Source organism: Drosophila willistoni (assembly GCF_018902025.1).
Source record: "Drosophila willistoni isolate 14030-0811.24 chromosome XR unlocalized genomic scaffold, UCI_dwil_1.1 Seg105, whole genome shotgun sequence".
Taxonomy (NCBI): Eukaryota; Metazoa; Arthropoda; class Insecta; order Diptera; family Drosophilidae; genus Drosophila; species Drosophila willistoni.
Window position 1 is genome coordinate 18,604 of NW_025814054.1, and position 16,646 is coordinate 35,249.

Here is a 16,646-nt window from a genome sequence, read left to right on the forward strand (position 1 = left end):
CGTTATATTGATCACAAGCTGTTAAAACTTTTAACCGATTAGTTCATTTTTTTCGGTTACCATTAAAATTTGTACTGATTCTGCCGTCAGGGTTTTAGATTTGGACTGTAGTCTGTATGATACACTACCAAAGAGATATGCTCTTGGCAACTGCATTTACTGACGACGCTGGTATATTGGTAAGATGACACTGCCAATATGACTGCAATGCCAAGATTAAAGATTATCTAAAACAGTTCCTAGAATGGCCCAGACATTTACACCATGGAAAGAAAAATGTCCCGAAGTACTATACGAAGGGCTTTCAATTCCAAAAACAAGGCAAGCGACATATCCTGGAATGACCCTTGATAGGATATTAACTTGGAAACTATAGAAGCGGCTGAAGCTTGAGATGCAAATTGGCCCTGTATAAGGCAAATAAAACGCCTCCAAGTTAAGGGAAAAGGTTCGAAGAAAACCTTACACTGCGATCTTTACTACATTGCTTCAATGGCCAACAAAATGGCCTAGACAATCTCTTAACATCTTATATTATACACTTTGTTTTTAATAATTTCAAACCAAGTTGAAATGCAGGATTAAGATCGAACTGCTTACTATCTACAAAAACACAAAACTTCTTGAAAATGTGGAAAACATAACATTGTATAAATGTAAAACTTAAGAACTTACAAGTTTCTTCCTCTGCGGATTGTTTCTTATCGTTCTAGTATTCGGGATAAAGACCCGGTTTCTTTTTTGACCCTAGTTGTGGTTAAATTATCTTCACCTACATCGATAAGATAAGATTGTGTTGTCAAACATAATTGTTTAATTTGTTTCGTTTTATATGTAGAGTATATTTATATACAATCATAGATGTGTAATCCATGTGGTTATTACATATGTATGTAAGTTTTTTAAATTAAATCGATATATGTTCATATATGTATAAATCGGTTCTTATGTAAAAAAAAAAGCTTTGGAAGCAACCAAGTGTCTCTAATAAGATTTGGTCACTTTTCAATATGTGAACTCTAAATTACTAGTCTAGACATAGTCTTACAATTATAGAACTTATTATATTATGTCCAAATAGACGGTGCGATTGAAAATTTGTTTCCTTCGCCTCGATTCGAATGCTGAGCGAGCCTCCGAAGGATTCTCGAAAGCTACCCGAGCGTCGCCCGTGGGTTTACCATCGTCATTGAAGCGGCGGATAATATCGTGGGGACTGAGCTTGTAGTCGTTGAAAAAGCGCAGAATATCCTTAAGATCAGCCTTAAAGGGAACATTGCGCATGGCCACAACGCAGCCAGGGTGATTAAACTTGTCTGGGATGCCGCCATTGTCTTGGTCCTGCATTTGCTGGTTGTCACTTGGCGATTGGAGAGAAGGATTCGGAGGTGATGATATTGACGGACTTTGATCAATATCATTGCGGGCAAATGGATTGAAACGTTGATGCTGTTGCTTGGGGGTTTCTTCGTTGTTATCGTGCAGTTGTTGTTGCTGTTGTTGTTGTTGTTGTTGTTGCTGCTGTTGTTGTTGATGTTTTGTGGGATCATCGAAACGACTGGGACCACGACGTCTAGAAACTGGTGGCTGATTATTAATCGTAGGTGAAACACCAACGCCGCCACTTCCACTGCCACTCCCATCTCCGCTGCCAAGTCCAATGCCGCCGATGACGCCACTTCCTCCTCCTCCTACTCCTCCTCCTACACCTCCGCCACTAATGTTGCCACCATTATTACTATTATCAGTAGTTCTGGGGCCATTACCTCCAGGTACATATGTCATAAATGGTTTATTCATACGATCGGCAATCTCTTGGGGTGATATGGGAACCACACGTATGCCACGGCCACGAAAGCGACGATTATGAAATTCGCGTATGGCACGTTTGGCATTTACCTCATCCGAGAATTCGATAATGAATTCACCAGATCTTTGGCGATCTTTGTAAAGCTGTTCGATGTGCTCAATGCGCAAGTTCTCCGAGCTGAACAGTTCACCCAGATCATTGATTCGTGTGCCATACTCACAATTGTGGACACGCACGAAATTATTCTCTTGATTGGTAGGATTTGGGAATTGTTGGGGTCCTGGTCCACCAACACAACCGCTACCACTTGGTCCGCCGCCAATATGATTGCGTTGATTGTTATCCATCATTTGGAACGGTGGATTTCCATTAAATGTGCCACCATTAAGCATCGGCGGCATCCCGTTCATATTCACAAAGGGTGGCAGCTGCACATTTGGCTGTTGTTGTTGCTGCTGCTGCTGTTGCATCTGCATTTGGAAGGGCTGCTGTTGTTGCTGATGCTGCAATTGCTGATTTTCATTGCCATTTTGACGGCGACGTGGATCACTCTGATAACGAACATTCATGGCAGCCGCAAGCTGATCCTGTTGCTCCTTTTCTCTCTCGAGTTCTCGCTCCCGCTCCTTTAAAAGCATTTCCTCCTGCTCCTCCCTCCGCTGGAGTTCCTCTTCCTCTTTCATTAACTGCTCGTTAGCTCTTCGCTGTTTCTCCTTGGCATGCTGCATCTCGGCCTGGCTACTGGAGCGCACACGCAATTGCCGGAAACCAATGTAATGGCTAGAGGTATCCTCTAGAGCCGATCGCGCCTCATTTTCACGGGCGAATAGCACAAAAGCTACAAATTCCCGACGATTTTGAGGGCTGGGTGCCAAAAGAATGTCCACAATTGTGCAGGTGGCCGAAAACATCTTCATAATATCCTGCTCGGTGGTCAACTGAGGTAGATCCTCGACATATAGCACAGTAGTTTGGCATGATGATGAATTGCTTCGGTCGCTGCCTCTGTCTCCTCCGCCACTGGCATTTCCTCCACCTCCTCGGCCACCTCCATTGTTGCCCGCTTGTCGTAACTTCTCCTCAGCCTGTTCGAATTCCTCATCTCCAATGGGCACGATCTGTACTAAGCGATCACGGAACATGGTATTATTACGTGACAAGGCCTTTTGGGCACTAGACACACGGGAGAACTCAACATATGCCACACCCGTGCGATTACCATGGACCGTCATGATCTTAATGCCATTATGGGGTATATAAAGGCCAGAGAAGTATTTTCTTAGATCACTGTACGAGGTGCTGGGGCACATGCCACTAATTTTAATGTAGCAAGTATCAGCAATGGGCACGACAACAACACTTTGTGACGGCGATGAGCCGCTACCTGAGGACAATGCTTTATTTGAGCCCTGTTGTTGTTGCTGCTGCTGCTGCTGCTGTTGAAGTATGAGATGCTGTTGCTGGAACAGCTGCGGATACATTTGGGCATATGGATTGACACTGGCAAAGGTTATGGGTTCTTGGTTCTGAGGACTTGGAGAGGAAACCGCCACAGGAGCAGGAACAGCATTCATCATATGGTTTGGGGTCTCCATGTGATTATGTGGTGTTGGCATGGTGTTATAGTTGTTGCTGATGATTGGATTCATGATATTGTTGCTATTGTTGTTGCCGTCGTTGTTGTTGTTGTTGTTGCTGTTGCTGCTGCTGCTGGTCCTATAGCTCTGCAGTGAGGGCAAAACTGGTGGCATATGCAACTGATGATTGCCCAATCCTGGCAATGTCACACCGCCAGCAACTGATGCCACAGCACTAGTTGCCCAAGGCAAGAGATTCCCTAAACCACCAACTGGCTGTACTTTCAGTTCTCTTTCATTGCTGTCCGGACGTTCCGAACGACGCTTTCGTCCACGATCTCTCTCACGACTACGATCGGAGTCATCTGAACTGGTAGAATGACTGCGACTTCGGCTTCGACTGCGGCTATGTTGACGACGTGAAGATCCACTCGAATTGGATACATCGATCAGAGTTACGCCCGCCTGTTGTTGATAATCCAAGAAGGATGGTCCCTGTGTAGCCGATGTGACCGAGCTTAGAAAACTACCTAGCCCACCGCCTATGTTTGGTGGATTTGGTGTCACCTGTGGCGAGGGTACCACAATTGGGCGTGGTTTGCTGGTTGCCACCACCACTGGCGCAAGAGCGGGTGACAGCGCTGCCGTAGCTGTGGCTGAAGCTGCGGCTGAAGGAGGTGCCGCTGCCCTCAGTCTGGCCGTCTCAATGACTTTTTGCATTTCGGCACGCGAGGAGAGCAACAAACGGACTTGCACCTCCATTAGCTTTTCACGATCCTTTAGCATGGCACAACGGGCATCCTCGTCGGTGCTAAAAACGAAGAAAAGTAAACCAAAGCAAAATACATAACATAAGGAAAGAGAAAACATTTCAGGAATCATAAACATAAAATATATATATACATATATAAAGTATACAAAAAGGACACTCCTCTATTTATAGTTCTCTATTTAGTGTTTCCATTTAATAGCTATATACACCCATTTAAGTATTGTCAGCCAATACTCCACCGAACACTTTTCCAATCAATATCATGCTGGAATGTTGTAGAGTGTATAGTATGGACATTTATGGAACCTACATACTCTGTTTGTGTGTTCAAACATAGTAAGTAATACTTAGCCAAAAACATGCACCGATATGATAACGTCTGAAATTTAAACTGGAAGAGTATAAGGGTCGGATATGATGGGAATGATAATGACAGATCATGTTTTAAAAACGCTGTGTTTAAATGGAATTTCTCGAAATATTTCGGTTTAGTTGCAGTTCCTACAAGCCTCTTTTATCAATCACAAAAAGTGCTCAAATACCATTTTGGAAATTTTTCATTGAAGGACATCGTGCCCGGAATAAGTTTTCGAGTTCGCTGAAAACCGAAAATAAACCAGAAAGCTGAAGTTTGTTTACACTTGTTTATGTCCTACTTACAGGAGGTAAAGTGCCTGGTAGAAATTCCGCTGAATAAACTTATTCCGAAATAATGTGGCCCATATATCATGCAATTCAACCGTATATTTCTATAAGAGCTATATGATATGGTTATCCCATTTGGCAGAATTTTAGCTTATTAAATCTATCTATTATTGAGTTTCGTGAGAATCGTACAAGAAACAAAACTACCATATACATACATATTCACACGAACCTTACCGATTATAAACCATTTTGATCTTACATGCGGTATATCCAAACTTGTAATATCTTTTTATTGAGAATCTACAAATATCTACTAAACTCCTTACACCTGGCTTTCTTGAAATTTGCTGCCATTCAAACACAAAAGAGCTCGACTTGTAATATGATTTGAAGATTTCTCGAAATCGGAATGCTTGGACAACTATAGCATATAGACATCGTCCGAACCAAAAGTTTAATTGAATGCTATGACGTGCGTTTCTGTGGGCTATGTGTGAATATGTGAAAGAATGGGACTCATTTTGCTTTGAAGCACTGTAGAAGTAAAAAAAATCGACTTTCTGCTTAAATATCTGCTTCAACTATTTTACTGAATGGGAATTTTAACCATATGTGACTGTCATCGTGAATTCTCGCCAATTTCTTTGCTAAAGCGTGAGAAAATATTAATGTTAGATGAAAGGTGGACACCTGTGGGACCTTGACCACCTGGAAGCTTACTTCTTAGCTGCCGAATAACCAACAAGGAACAAAGACTAAACTTTAAATACAATAATCCTAAGCATATGGTCCTTCTTCCACATCACTGACAATCAATGGACCTCAATCCAATTGAGATGAACGTGAACTAGAGGGGTCCGAAAGCGATCAATTTCGACCAAATCGGATCTATAGCAGCAGAGGAGTGGCCAAAAATGAATGACAATGTCTGTAAAAAATAGGGTATACAATGCCAAACCATTTGAAAAGCTTTACAAAACAAAAACAAAAACACATGCAAACGAAATACAAATTTGTTTTATTTTGTTTGAATATTTTGAACTAATTACTCATTGTCAATAAGTCAACAAATGACAAAGAATTTCTGAATCATAGGGCTGACTTCAGCCGTTCAGAATCTCGTATACCCTTGCAAGTTTTTTCTGTTACTCTTTACTTAGCTAGTCAACGTGGAAAAACGTTTTATCTAAAAAGGCTTTCGATCAATCCTACCTATGGAAGCTATAAAAAAATGAAGTAAGTAAGTCGTCTCGCCGACTTGGGTATACCATACACCAGGTGAAACAAATATTTAAAATTTCGAAAACCAAATGTATGTCTATTAAATTGTTTTAACATGCCTCATAACCATATGCTATCTCGCTCACTCTACAAACACACGAGCACTCTAGCGCCGCCACTAGCCAACGGCCAATTCTGCCCTTATGGATCGCGTAGCAAAATACGTTCATACGCATATTTTGCATGTTTCTAGTCCGATTTCAATCAAATTTGGTAGTTTGATAGAAATATATAAGATTTATTAGTCTGCCAAATTTAATCGCGATGGTCAAAAAATTGCAAGACCCAATCGGTTTTTTCTAAATGCAGGCGGAAGTGGGCGTGGCAACATATTAAAATATATGTATTCTGCGCGCATACCAAGCCAATATACATACTAAATTTGGTGACTTTAGCTTTGTTAGTTTTCGAGAAAATCAGTTTTGTTTAATTTTCGGGGGCGGAAATGGGCGTGGCAAAATTTTTAAATAGTCAATATCTGCGCGTCTATTAAGCTAGCTTGCATACCAAATTTAATGTAGGTAGCCTACATAGTTTTTAAGAAAATCTGTTTTTTGTAAATTCCGGGGGCGGAAGGGGGCGTGGCAAAAATTTGAAACAAACTCGATAAGCGTACATACTACACGAGACTGCATACAATTTGGTGGCTCTAGCTCTTATAGTTTCCGAGATCTAGGTGTTCATACGGACGGACGGACGGACGGACAGACGGACGGACATGGCTAGATCGACTCGGTTGTTGTTCCTGAATATATATACTTTGTGGGGTCGCAGATGCTTCCTTCTGCCTGTTGGCGACTTTAATATACCATTTCACCCTATGGGTGTATGGTATAAATAGTCATCTGATCTTTAAGAAATTTGGCACACAACTCACTCATTTAAAGGTATATTAAACTCACAAATATGAATTTTCATAACCATAGCTTAGAAAAAGTTATAGAGAAAACTCACTGTTCGTGACTTTACCGTTTGTATAGGAGCTAGAAGAGCTGTCGAAGTAGAAGGAGTTTCTGCTGATCTAGACGAACGGAGACCGGTTTATGAACTCGTCTCGTCGTGCTGATCAAGAAAATATATGCTTTGTGTGGTCGGAGATTCATTTTCCATGAGCTGCACACATTTGACCACTTTTGAGGTATTTTTATTAAACTACGAGTGCCGAAATATAATTTAGAAATATTTTTAGTAAGAGCGATAGATATACGAAAACAAAGGCGAGTGAAAGTGACGGCGATATAGTATTTATGGTAATCGCTCGGCAAACGCCGATAATGGCCAACAATGTTTTCGTACATCTGTAATTTTTACTTAAAAGTTGAAAATAATTTTATTACAATATTAAAATAAATCATTTTTATTGAATATATAAACCCAGGAGAGGGGAAATTTTTGATTAAAACTTATCACTTCATACATTGCCTTCTGATCCACGTCGATTCAGCGAAACCGTTTCTTGATGATAACAGTACTTTAGATGATATTTTCGGGCTGAATTTTTAAATAGGCAACTTTTCTGTGATTGTTCATTTTTATTGAAAACAATGGAAAATGCACACAGCGAATATCGCAAATTCATTAAGCAATAATACTCTAAAGTAGCGGCTCCAGAGGTCGAAAACTTGTCAGTCCGGGAAACGACGTCTGTTTTCAAATCTATCTTGGATTTGGAAGTTTGATCAAAGTATTACCTCCAGTAAGACAACGAACCGAAGCAAAGCACAAAGTGTGCATACTTAGCTTTTTACTCCAAAAACACCATCTTAAAGTCTTGTTTTAAACTTCATCATAAAGCCTCCGTGAAAAAATATACATATTTAAATAGTTAAATTCTTAACTATAAAGTAAAATATCAAAGAAATTAAGTTTGGCCATCAAATTATCATATGTTTCGAAATATTTTTCTGTAGCTCAATATTAACTATAACTTGAGTTCTGTTTGTCCGATGGTATTAAAACTTGGGAGTATGGGAATACATTAAAAACTATCGAAATGCTTAATTTCGTAAACTTGATCTACCTACAATAATAAAAATGTTTCAAATTTCAATCCAATAGCTTTAATGTTTAGAGAATTAGAACGACATAGATAGGCAGGCATGGCTATATGGATTTGACTTCTCATGCTGATAAAAATAAACATAGACTATAGGGTCGGAATAGTCTTCTCTGCGTAACAAACATTCGAGCAATTTTTAAAACCCTCTGCAAGGCTATACCAAATATAGATGTACGAAGACATTATTGCCAACTGTATAAATAGATGTTCGTAGCATTTCCGCCTAATTTAGGTATTTGGTGGAACTAACTCAGTTCTAGTTTTCAGATTTCCATCATCAGATTTCTATCACCATCACCATAAATAAAAAAAGACCATGTCTTTTTTCGCCTATTATAGAAGTAGAAACAAATGTCGCGAGTTTGACGGAAAGGAATTCCAAAACCCCGTGCCTCCTCAAAAAAAAACTTTGAAACTTTAACCTTGTTTTTTCTAAAAACCCTGTTTTGGAAGTCGGTGACCAAGATATCTTTGAAACGGCTGAACCGATTTCTCCTAAATCGATCTATATTTTCTAGTACTAAATCCGAGTATTTTTATTTCTGAAACCAAAAGGAAGCCTCCATATTATCCAACTTTTTTTCCTTCGATTTATGACATGATGATACATTACTTTGACAAAACCCTTTTGATTTCTGATGAGTCACTTCAGAAATATAATGGTCACCGCAAAACCTTTTTGTTGATGGTTTCAATGTGATCTTTAAAATTTCCATATGTATATAGGCTTAAAAATAATAAATTCAGAATCCTCCAAGCTATTTACTGTATATTATGATTGAATATTATGTTTACTGTCCATTTATTGAGAGAACAGATTCCAAAGGAAAGAGAGATAATGTAAGTAAAAAGGAGCCGATATATGACTTGCCTTTAATTTACATTTACTTCGGCAATCGCTCGGCTCGTGTATCTGTGAACAGCCGATTATAGCATGACCGTCGGGTCAAAAATCAAAATTAGCATTTGATCTCTGTGAATAGACAGAGAAACATAAAGTGTATCCTAATCGTATGACGCCATAATACATTTTCACAGTCATTTATTGTACTGAACATCAATCCGGCTGGACAAGATCTCGATTTGTACAAGAGAAAAAGTTCAAGAATATTTCCGAACGATCAGCGGAAACCTGTAAAGCATATGTTAAAACATCGAGAATAGCTGTTTTAAAGCTTCTAAATATTGAATACCACCAAAATAAATATAGATTGGTTAAAAATTTCTTCACAAATGTCCAGCAGGCTACACCTCTAACGATGGTAATTAATCGTAGGATATGTAGATATAAATTTTGCGGCTGGAGCCTTCCTCCCAGCTATATACTGGGCTATTAATCTTGTTCAGCATCCACTAAACCCAAGCACTAAATATTAATTACTGTTCTAAGGAGCCGTTCAAGTGTTACCTAACAAAATTTTAGCAGATTTTTGACATCCTGCCACAAAATTTTTAAAGCAGATGCAAAGACTAAAATTTAAATTACTTGGACCTTAAATATTTCTCATCCGTTTATAGCCGTTTATATAACTGATGATCGAAGGCATTCCATGCCAGGTGCAAAGATGTCAGTAAGAGATCCTCTTTGTTAATATCAAGCACTACTAGCAAGAGATCCGATATTTCAATTGTGAGCTTATACGAGAAATCGGTTATAGTGACTTTCAGCTGTATCATATATACATATATATATTTTGTTTGCTTATAGCTGATAGATCACTATTATCGAGCACTGTGGCAGAAGGGAGTGCCCTTTCTACTTTTCAATATTACATATTTGTTTGTTGTCGTTGTTGTTGTTGTTTTATAGGTTCTAACTCTACCTGAAAGCGATGAATGCGTCACCCATTTCGCCGCCGATAATGTGCACACCACCTTCTGGTATGGAGAGGCCCGTGAAGAAATTGCGTATATCGCGTGCATTTGCCGTCCACGGCAGATTTTGCAAACGAATAATCACACTCATCTTGAATTAGTTTGTTTTGTTTTGTTTTTTTTATGAGAAGTTTTTAGTTATTTATTTTATTTTGATCTCTATCGAGAGCCTGACGATGATGAGAAACGATGACTGAGACGATGTCGAGACAAAACGGAGAAGGCGATGAGAAAGGCACAGTGGGTAGTTTGATTTTCGGTTGCTTCTCTTCCAGTTCATCCACAATGCCTTAACAAAGCTTCCACCTCCACCTTAAAGTGAATAATGGGAAGAAGATCCGTTGTAAGTCACAATCTTCCGTATATCTGCAAAGAAAGTTAACAAAATCAAATTATCAGATAAACATATATAGTATAGTATAGTATATAGTATATATAGTAGAAACTTCTATTATCCTTCCAATCATCTTTATTCCATACCCGAACCTCTTTTTTATGAAATTTATATACTATTATAGTTTATTATTTTGAATTTACGGGAATTGGGTAAGAAAGAGAACAAATAACCATTTAATAAATTGCATACTTCTATTAAACTCTTAAACTAGTATAGAACGTTAAACATAGTAGAGGCTAAATTTGGTCAGATTCTTATTTTTCTTTATTATTACAAATTTTTCTTTTGTATACCATGCATCTATGTGTCAAAGTGGTAAATAAAGTCGACAAAATGTGCTTGAATAGCACCAAACAAATAAACCTAAGGACTTAGCCTAGGACCTTAGCCCTTGTACCAAAAATGGACTGGTAAGCTATCCCCAAAAAACGCAAATTCTCCAAAGAATTTTTATATGGTGAATTTTCGAAATTCGTGAAAAAAAAAGGAAAACTTACCCCGCTTATTGCTTGGGAATTTCAAGCCGTTGTTTGTTTTTTAAAATATTAAAATTGGAAATCGTTAGTGGAATTCTTTGGGGTGCTACAGTGTATTTAGGCCCTATTTCCGACACAAAAATGCTTCAGTCCAAAGTACTATTGGGAAGTCTTTTCAAATATATGCAGATTACTACCTATCTTCTGAAACTTAAGAGCCAAGCACAATAATTCTTAAAAAATTGAAAATCGAATATCTTATCTTTCTAATTTTGCTCTTTTTTTATGTTAGTTCCCTTTAACCTTGTGCTCACCCACCTTTCCTAGTATTGTTGTGAATTTCGTGCAATATTTACAGATTTTTATACATTATATTATTAACAAAAATGATCATAAGCTTAATCTTTCTTAGCATTTATCCTCAAATCAAATGTTTAACATTGCCTTTTCCTTTCTTTTATTCTCAAAGCTAATACAGCTATAAAATCAAAAGCTTTTTGTTGCAGATTATAGATTTGATCATAAGTCTTGGATATTCTTCATTAGGATGATTTTTTCATAACTTACAATCTACAAGTTAAAACCAATCAAGTTTTTAAACTTAAATGACATAATATTTGTTCGATTCTAGGCCACAACCTTAAAAGCATAGTATTAAATATCGAGAGTATTTTCATTTCCAAGGGAGAAAACAAATAACCGAACACCAATGTTATGAAACGAAATTTATAGTAGACACATTCGATCAGAACTCAGAACTCTTCATTTTATCTCCAACCAAATTTATTTAGGATGTTTTTACTTTGTCGTTTGGAGAGACAGGTTCTGTAAAGGAATAATACCGCTTAGGTTGTTACTTGTGATGTTCCTTCTAGTCATAAGGAATGTAAGCTGGAAACTGATTCCTCATTTATATGTTTTTTACAATTGTTTACTTCCTTGATTGTGTGTGATTGTTATCTACGGTTTTATCGCATTCAAAATCTGTTGGTGTAAAACACACATTAATCGCATTCCCATCCACCACACATCATCAAGTGAGAGATACATATTTGTAGCTTATAACACACTCAATTAGACTTGATTTGTTTCCAAATGGCGGGCGGGTGGTGGCGATTACTTTTTAGGATGTTGCATAACAAACCAGCGACCAGTTTCCGTTGTTAAAATACATTTTTTTTTCCCACTGGTAGGCACAGCGTTATTGTCACTTACCCAAAAGGTGACCTTCGCACATGATCTTTAGGTGTAGTGTGATGGAGATGACAGTTGGACGAAAGAAACTATGCTACTATGTCCCTCCTCCCTAACATCAACTATGCTGAATATATTCGCGTAAATACTTATATATCCATTGGATGTGATCTATGATCATTACGCCTGAATTGATCGTTTCAATTTCCTCATTAGACGCACTCAATTAGCTGTCAGCCAGCACACATACGCACAAAAACGTAGATAGTGAGAGAGAGTCCAGTATGTGTGTGTCTCTGTATGGTGGGAAGGGGGAGGTGCAGAAGGATCATGAACTGCTTTTCCAAAATGAAATGCACATTGAAAACCCGTTGATCGTTTTGAGACGTAATTGCAAAGCGATTATGCAGCTTTAATTCAATTGCTACTGTCTTTACCTTCCCCTACTACCCACCATCCGCGTCCGTTCCGGCCGCAAGAAACCTGAAGAAGGTCTGTCTGTGTCTGCCCGGTTTCTTCGTTTCGCATTCGATTAGAGTTTGTTTTTATTTGGTGTCAAAGACAGCAACAACAACAGCCAAAATGTTGCCAACGCCGCTGATTAGCGCACAAAACATTACAGGAAACCCAAAGTCAGGCAAGTGCCAGAGCCAGGAGAGTCAGAGCCAAAGCCAAGTCGAACACTACATCACGTTACACACTGCACAGACTCTGACTGCAAAACTCCTTCCGCTTCGCTATATAAATAGGCATTGTTGGCCATTTGGGTCGGCAGTAATACAAAAGATTTGACCGCGTAACCAACCGTCCAATCCGTCTCAACACGGCATCACCCACGGATTTTTCAAGCTATTCGCGTGCATCGTGGATTAAGAAATAAATCAAAAGACAAAACAGATAAACGAAAATCAAAGTTTCATTTTGCACAACAGTGAGTGATCAACATCAGCGTTTAATTGTTATGCTTGAAGCTGATGGATTCCTAATATTTGTAACTTGTAGTAATGCAGGTATCCATTGGTTTCTTGGACATCTTTCGAAAAGATCTTGTAGACACTTGATTACATTCTAAGCCCACTTTCGAAACATCTTAAGATAAACTCAGTTAACTAAAACGTTTTCATAAGATATTGAAACACTGCTGTAATTAGCATTAATATTTATAAGAATACCATTACCTTTTGCTGAATACAAAACCGAGAAACCAAATCAAATTATTCGAATTTGGAGCAACAAATCTAAGATCCTCATATTTTCGAGTTTTTAACGATTCAATTGAGTTTTTAATGGATTATATATATATATACATATTTGTAGTTCTTCAGAGGAATAGGAGACTGGAGTAATCAGAATAATGCAATTATATGCTTAAAAACATCTATCAATAATTTGTTACCTTTTCGATGGAACATAATTGGATAGAAATAATAGGGGATCGAGGCAAGGCAGTTTGTTTTACATATAAAAGTAAAATGAAGTTACCTTTGAATAGATTCTCTTAAATTAATGTGGTTGTTTTTCTAGATTTTCAAAATAGATTTGAAGAAAACTTAGTTCTCTTCTATATTTAGATATTGTGTATACATTTAATTGTCCTTTTGATCATTTAGATATTGAGGTATTCAAAAAATGAGTTTAAAGAAATGCTCTACAATAGACATAATTAGAAATGATCTTTTAGATAATGAAGATTTAAATTAGAAGAATAAAACATTTAATAGAAGCTACGAAGGTAATGAGAATAAAGAAACAAAAATAAAAAATCACAAATTCCTTAATAATTGAGAAACAACTAAAGGCCTTACTAAACCTTTAGTTATGTTGAAATTGTATATAAAATTTCCTTCGTTTTTGTTTTGTTGATCTCTCAGAATATAATATGGCTGCCGCTGTGAGCCTGGTGTTGCTCCTCCTAGTTGGTGTCCATGGCACCACGATCATAAGCATCAAATATCCGCATCAGCAGACGCGTCAGGTCAAACGGGATCTCAGTTTGAGCTATGCTGCTACCAACATTGACTCCAAGGAGGGCACACGCGTTAAGACCATCACAGTGATTAAGAACCTGGGCGGAGTTGGCACCGCCAGTGCAGAGGCAGCAGGCGTTGCCCTGCCGCCGCCTAATAGCAACAGGAAGCAACTGAAGTTGGCCATTAATCCGGCCCTGCATAAAAATCCAGAATGGGCTAGTGCATTTCGTGATAACTTTGATTCCTATGGCAGTCTACCAGATGTGCCTGACATTGATGACCTTTTTGAGTTTGTAAACCGTAAGAAGACCGCTACCAGTAGCAGTAGTAGTAGTAGTAGTAGTAGTAGCAGCGCATCCTCGGTGGAGGAGGAGGTGGAGGAACAGCCGAAAAAAAAGGTGCAGAGTGCGAAGCCGGAAACCGCTAAAGAGGATATTACTACCAAGCAACCCACCGTGGAACCGGAAACGGAGCCGGTGGATAGCGATGAAGCAATTGTGGAGAAGATTAAGGGCGATGCCGAGCTGTTACCACATATCAAACAAGTGAACATATTAAGGCTCCAAGCCCAACAATTGTCGGCACCGCAGCGCACTCGCGAATCTCTAATAAATGTTAATTACTCGACACCAATGCATCAGGTTAGCCAATATTTTGATAACTATGTCCAAGCTCTTCCCAATGGCTATGATTATTCAAAGCCATGTGGTCCGGCGCAGTCACCAGGAAATAGTATACAGGTGACGACGCCCTCCGGTCGAACTTATGATATACCCCAGAGCAATAGCAGTGGAACTGGAGGTGGCAATCATCCCTATCTGGCACCGTCATTAACCAAAAAAACCCAAATACAACCACAACCACCGACACTTCCTCCTGCTCCAGTGTTGCTGCCCAATTATTCGTCTGTTAACTCTATTGTGCCTGCCCTGAGTCCATCGAACCAACTACCTTTACCAGTGCCTCCCCAATCCCCGGCACCAGCACCAGCACCGGTCCCAGCAGCAGCGGCAGGAGCTGGAATAGGCATAGGCATAGGCACAGGAGGGGGACTACCGCCTCCTGGACTGGGAATCTCAACTAGCCAGCGTCCTTATGTGGCTCCCCGACTACGCAACAACGGCCTCGGCATCAATCGGGGACCAGCCACGGCCCAACCGCCTCTGCCAGCTCCTCCACAACAACCACAACAGGGCCCCGTCTTTGGCTTGGCATCAAATCGTCCAAATACGCTACGATCGCGTGGCTTAAAGTATTGATTAATCTATTCTATTATTATTACATTTTGTTTAATTTCGCTCATATCTACGAAGTGTGTTAACTGTACCAATTTAAGAAATGAAAACAAATACAAAGCGCTCACAAACATTTTCCTAATTAACACATGGAAAAATCAATAATAAGCTATAAATTGCAGCATCTGCGTTTTTTTTTTTTTTTGCAGTTAGAGTTGTTCTTGTTTTTTGAGGTTGCTCCATTCATTTTTTTACTCTTACGCTCTGGTAGTTTTCCGTTTCTTGTTTTGTTTTTTTTTTGTTTTTATTCAATGAATATTTTACTCACCATCAATCGAAAGAAAAAACCAATACAAAATGCAATAATAATTCTCGACGTTGACGCCTCTGCCTGATCTCTGCTGGCCACCGCCACCGATTAAAATGCACAAACAGAGATAAAATTGCTTTGATTTTCGTTTGCTGTATGTATTTATTAGAAATAATCTGTTCTGAACAATGAAAATTGTTTATATATGCTTGTCGATATGACTATTTTTGCCTTTTCTTTCCAATTCTAAAAATTTTCTCAAAAAAAAAAGTCAACTCGTGCTGACCTAACAAACTAGAGATGTGCGATATTTAATTTATCACGGAGTCTCTAAGCATCACAGTGACAGAGAATCGAAAGTCACAGAGTTGAATCTAACAGACAGAGGAATATATGTGGATCATTGATTGGGAGTCACAGTATCAAATTGTTATTTCGAAACTTCATAGAACAATAATAATATGGATATGTTTCTTATTAAAACAGAATAAAAACAAATTTGTAATAAAAAAAACTATAGTTGAGCAGATAGATCAATAATGTAAAGGTCTACTTTGATATACATTTATTCCTACAAAACTTTACCATGCCATAATATGTAAAATTTTCCATTGCATTGCATTCGGCCTTTGTAATATATGTATTACATATTAGGCATGATCTACACCGCACACCATCGCAGTCACAGATGCGACTAAGTACCCATCTCTAAAAAATTGTAACAGAGAATGTCGACAAAGTACAATAGAGGTCAGTGTTGCCATCTACATTTTACAACTACAAAATCCGTGAGTGCGAAAGAGATCAAAAAAGGCTAGATGGCAACACTAATAGAGGTAAGGTATCGATAGTCTTGAAAGATTATCGCACTATATTTGTCCCAAATTGAAAGTCCATTTAATGTAGAATTTTCCATTGAAACATAAAGTGAGTGCATTTAAATATTTAATAAATGGTTTAAAATTGCATATCGCTTGCATTGCGTGCCTTTTTATATTTTGACGCTCATTTTCGATTATTGATATACATAATTATCGAAGCG

At 38.5% G+C, this 16,646-nt stretch overlaps 2 protein-coding genes across 2 annotated transcripts; one reads left to right on the top strand and one right to left on the bottom strand.

Annotated features, from left to right (window-relative positions):
* Positions 1-922: 922 nt before the first annotated feature.
* LOC6645149 (probable serine/threonine-protein kinase yakA) lies at positions 923-15,838 on the bottom strand. The gene is made up of 3 exons (XM_023177205.2): positions 15,623-15,838; positions 9,971-10,388; positions 923-4,198 (listed from the first exon to the last, which is right to left on the bottom strand). The coding sequence occupies exons 2-3, from the start codon at positions 10,111-10,113 to the stop codon at positions 1,063-1,065; spliced, it is 3,279 nt and encodes a 1,092-aa protein (XP_023032973.1). The 5' UTR covers positions 10,114-10,388; positions 15,623-15,838; the 3' UTR covers positions 923-1,062.
* Positions 12,899-15,318, top strand: LOC6645035 (protein enabled homolog). Its single transcript, XM_002067671.3, has 2 exons — positions 12,899-13,020; positions 13,961-15,318. Exon 2 carries the CDS (start codon positions 13,969-13,971, stop codon positions 15,316-15,318), a length of 1,350 nt encoding a protein of 449 aa, XP_002067707.1. The 5' UTR covers positions 12,899-13,020; positions 13,961-13,968.
* Positions 15,839-16,646: the final 808 nt, after the last annotated feature.

Coding starts and splice junctions, on each gene's coding strand:
- LOC6645149 (XM_023177205.2), bottom strand. CDS start 10,113: ATGAGTGTGATTATTCGTTTGCAAAATCTGCCGTGGACGGCAAATGCA. Junction 4,199..9,970: donor GACGCATTCATCGCTTTCAG/GTAGAGTTAGAA, acceptor CTTCGTTTTTAG/CACCGACGAGGATGCCCGTT.
- LOC6645035 (XM_002067671.3), top strand. CDS start 13,969: ATGGCTGCCGCTGTGAGCCTGGTGTTGCTCCTCCTAGTTGGTGTCCAT.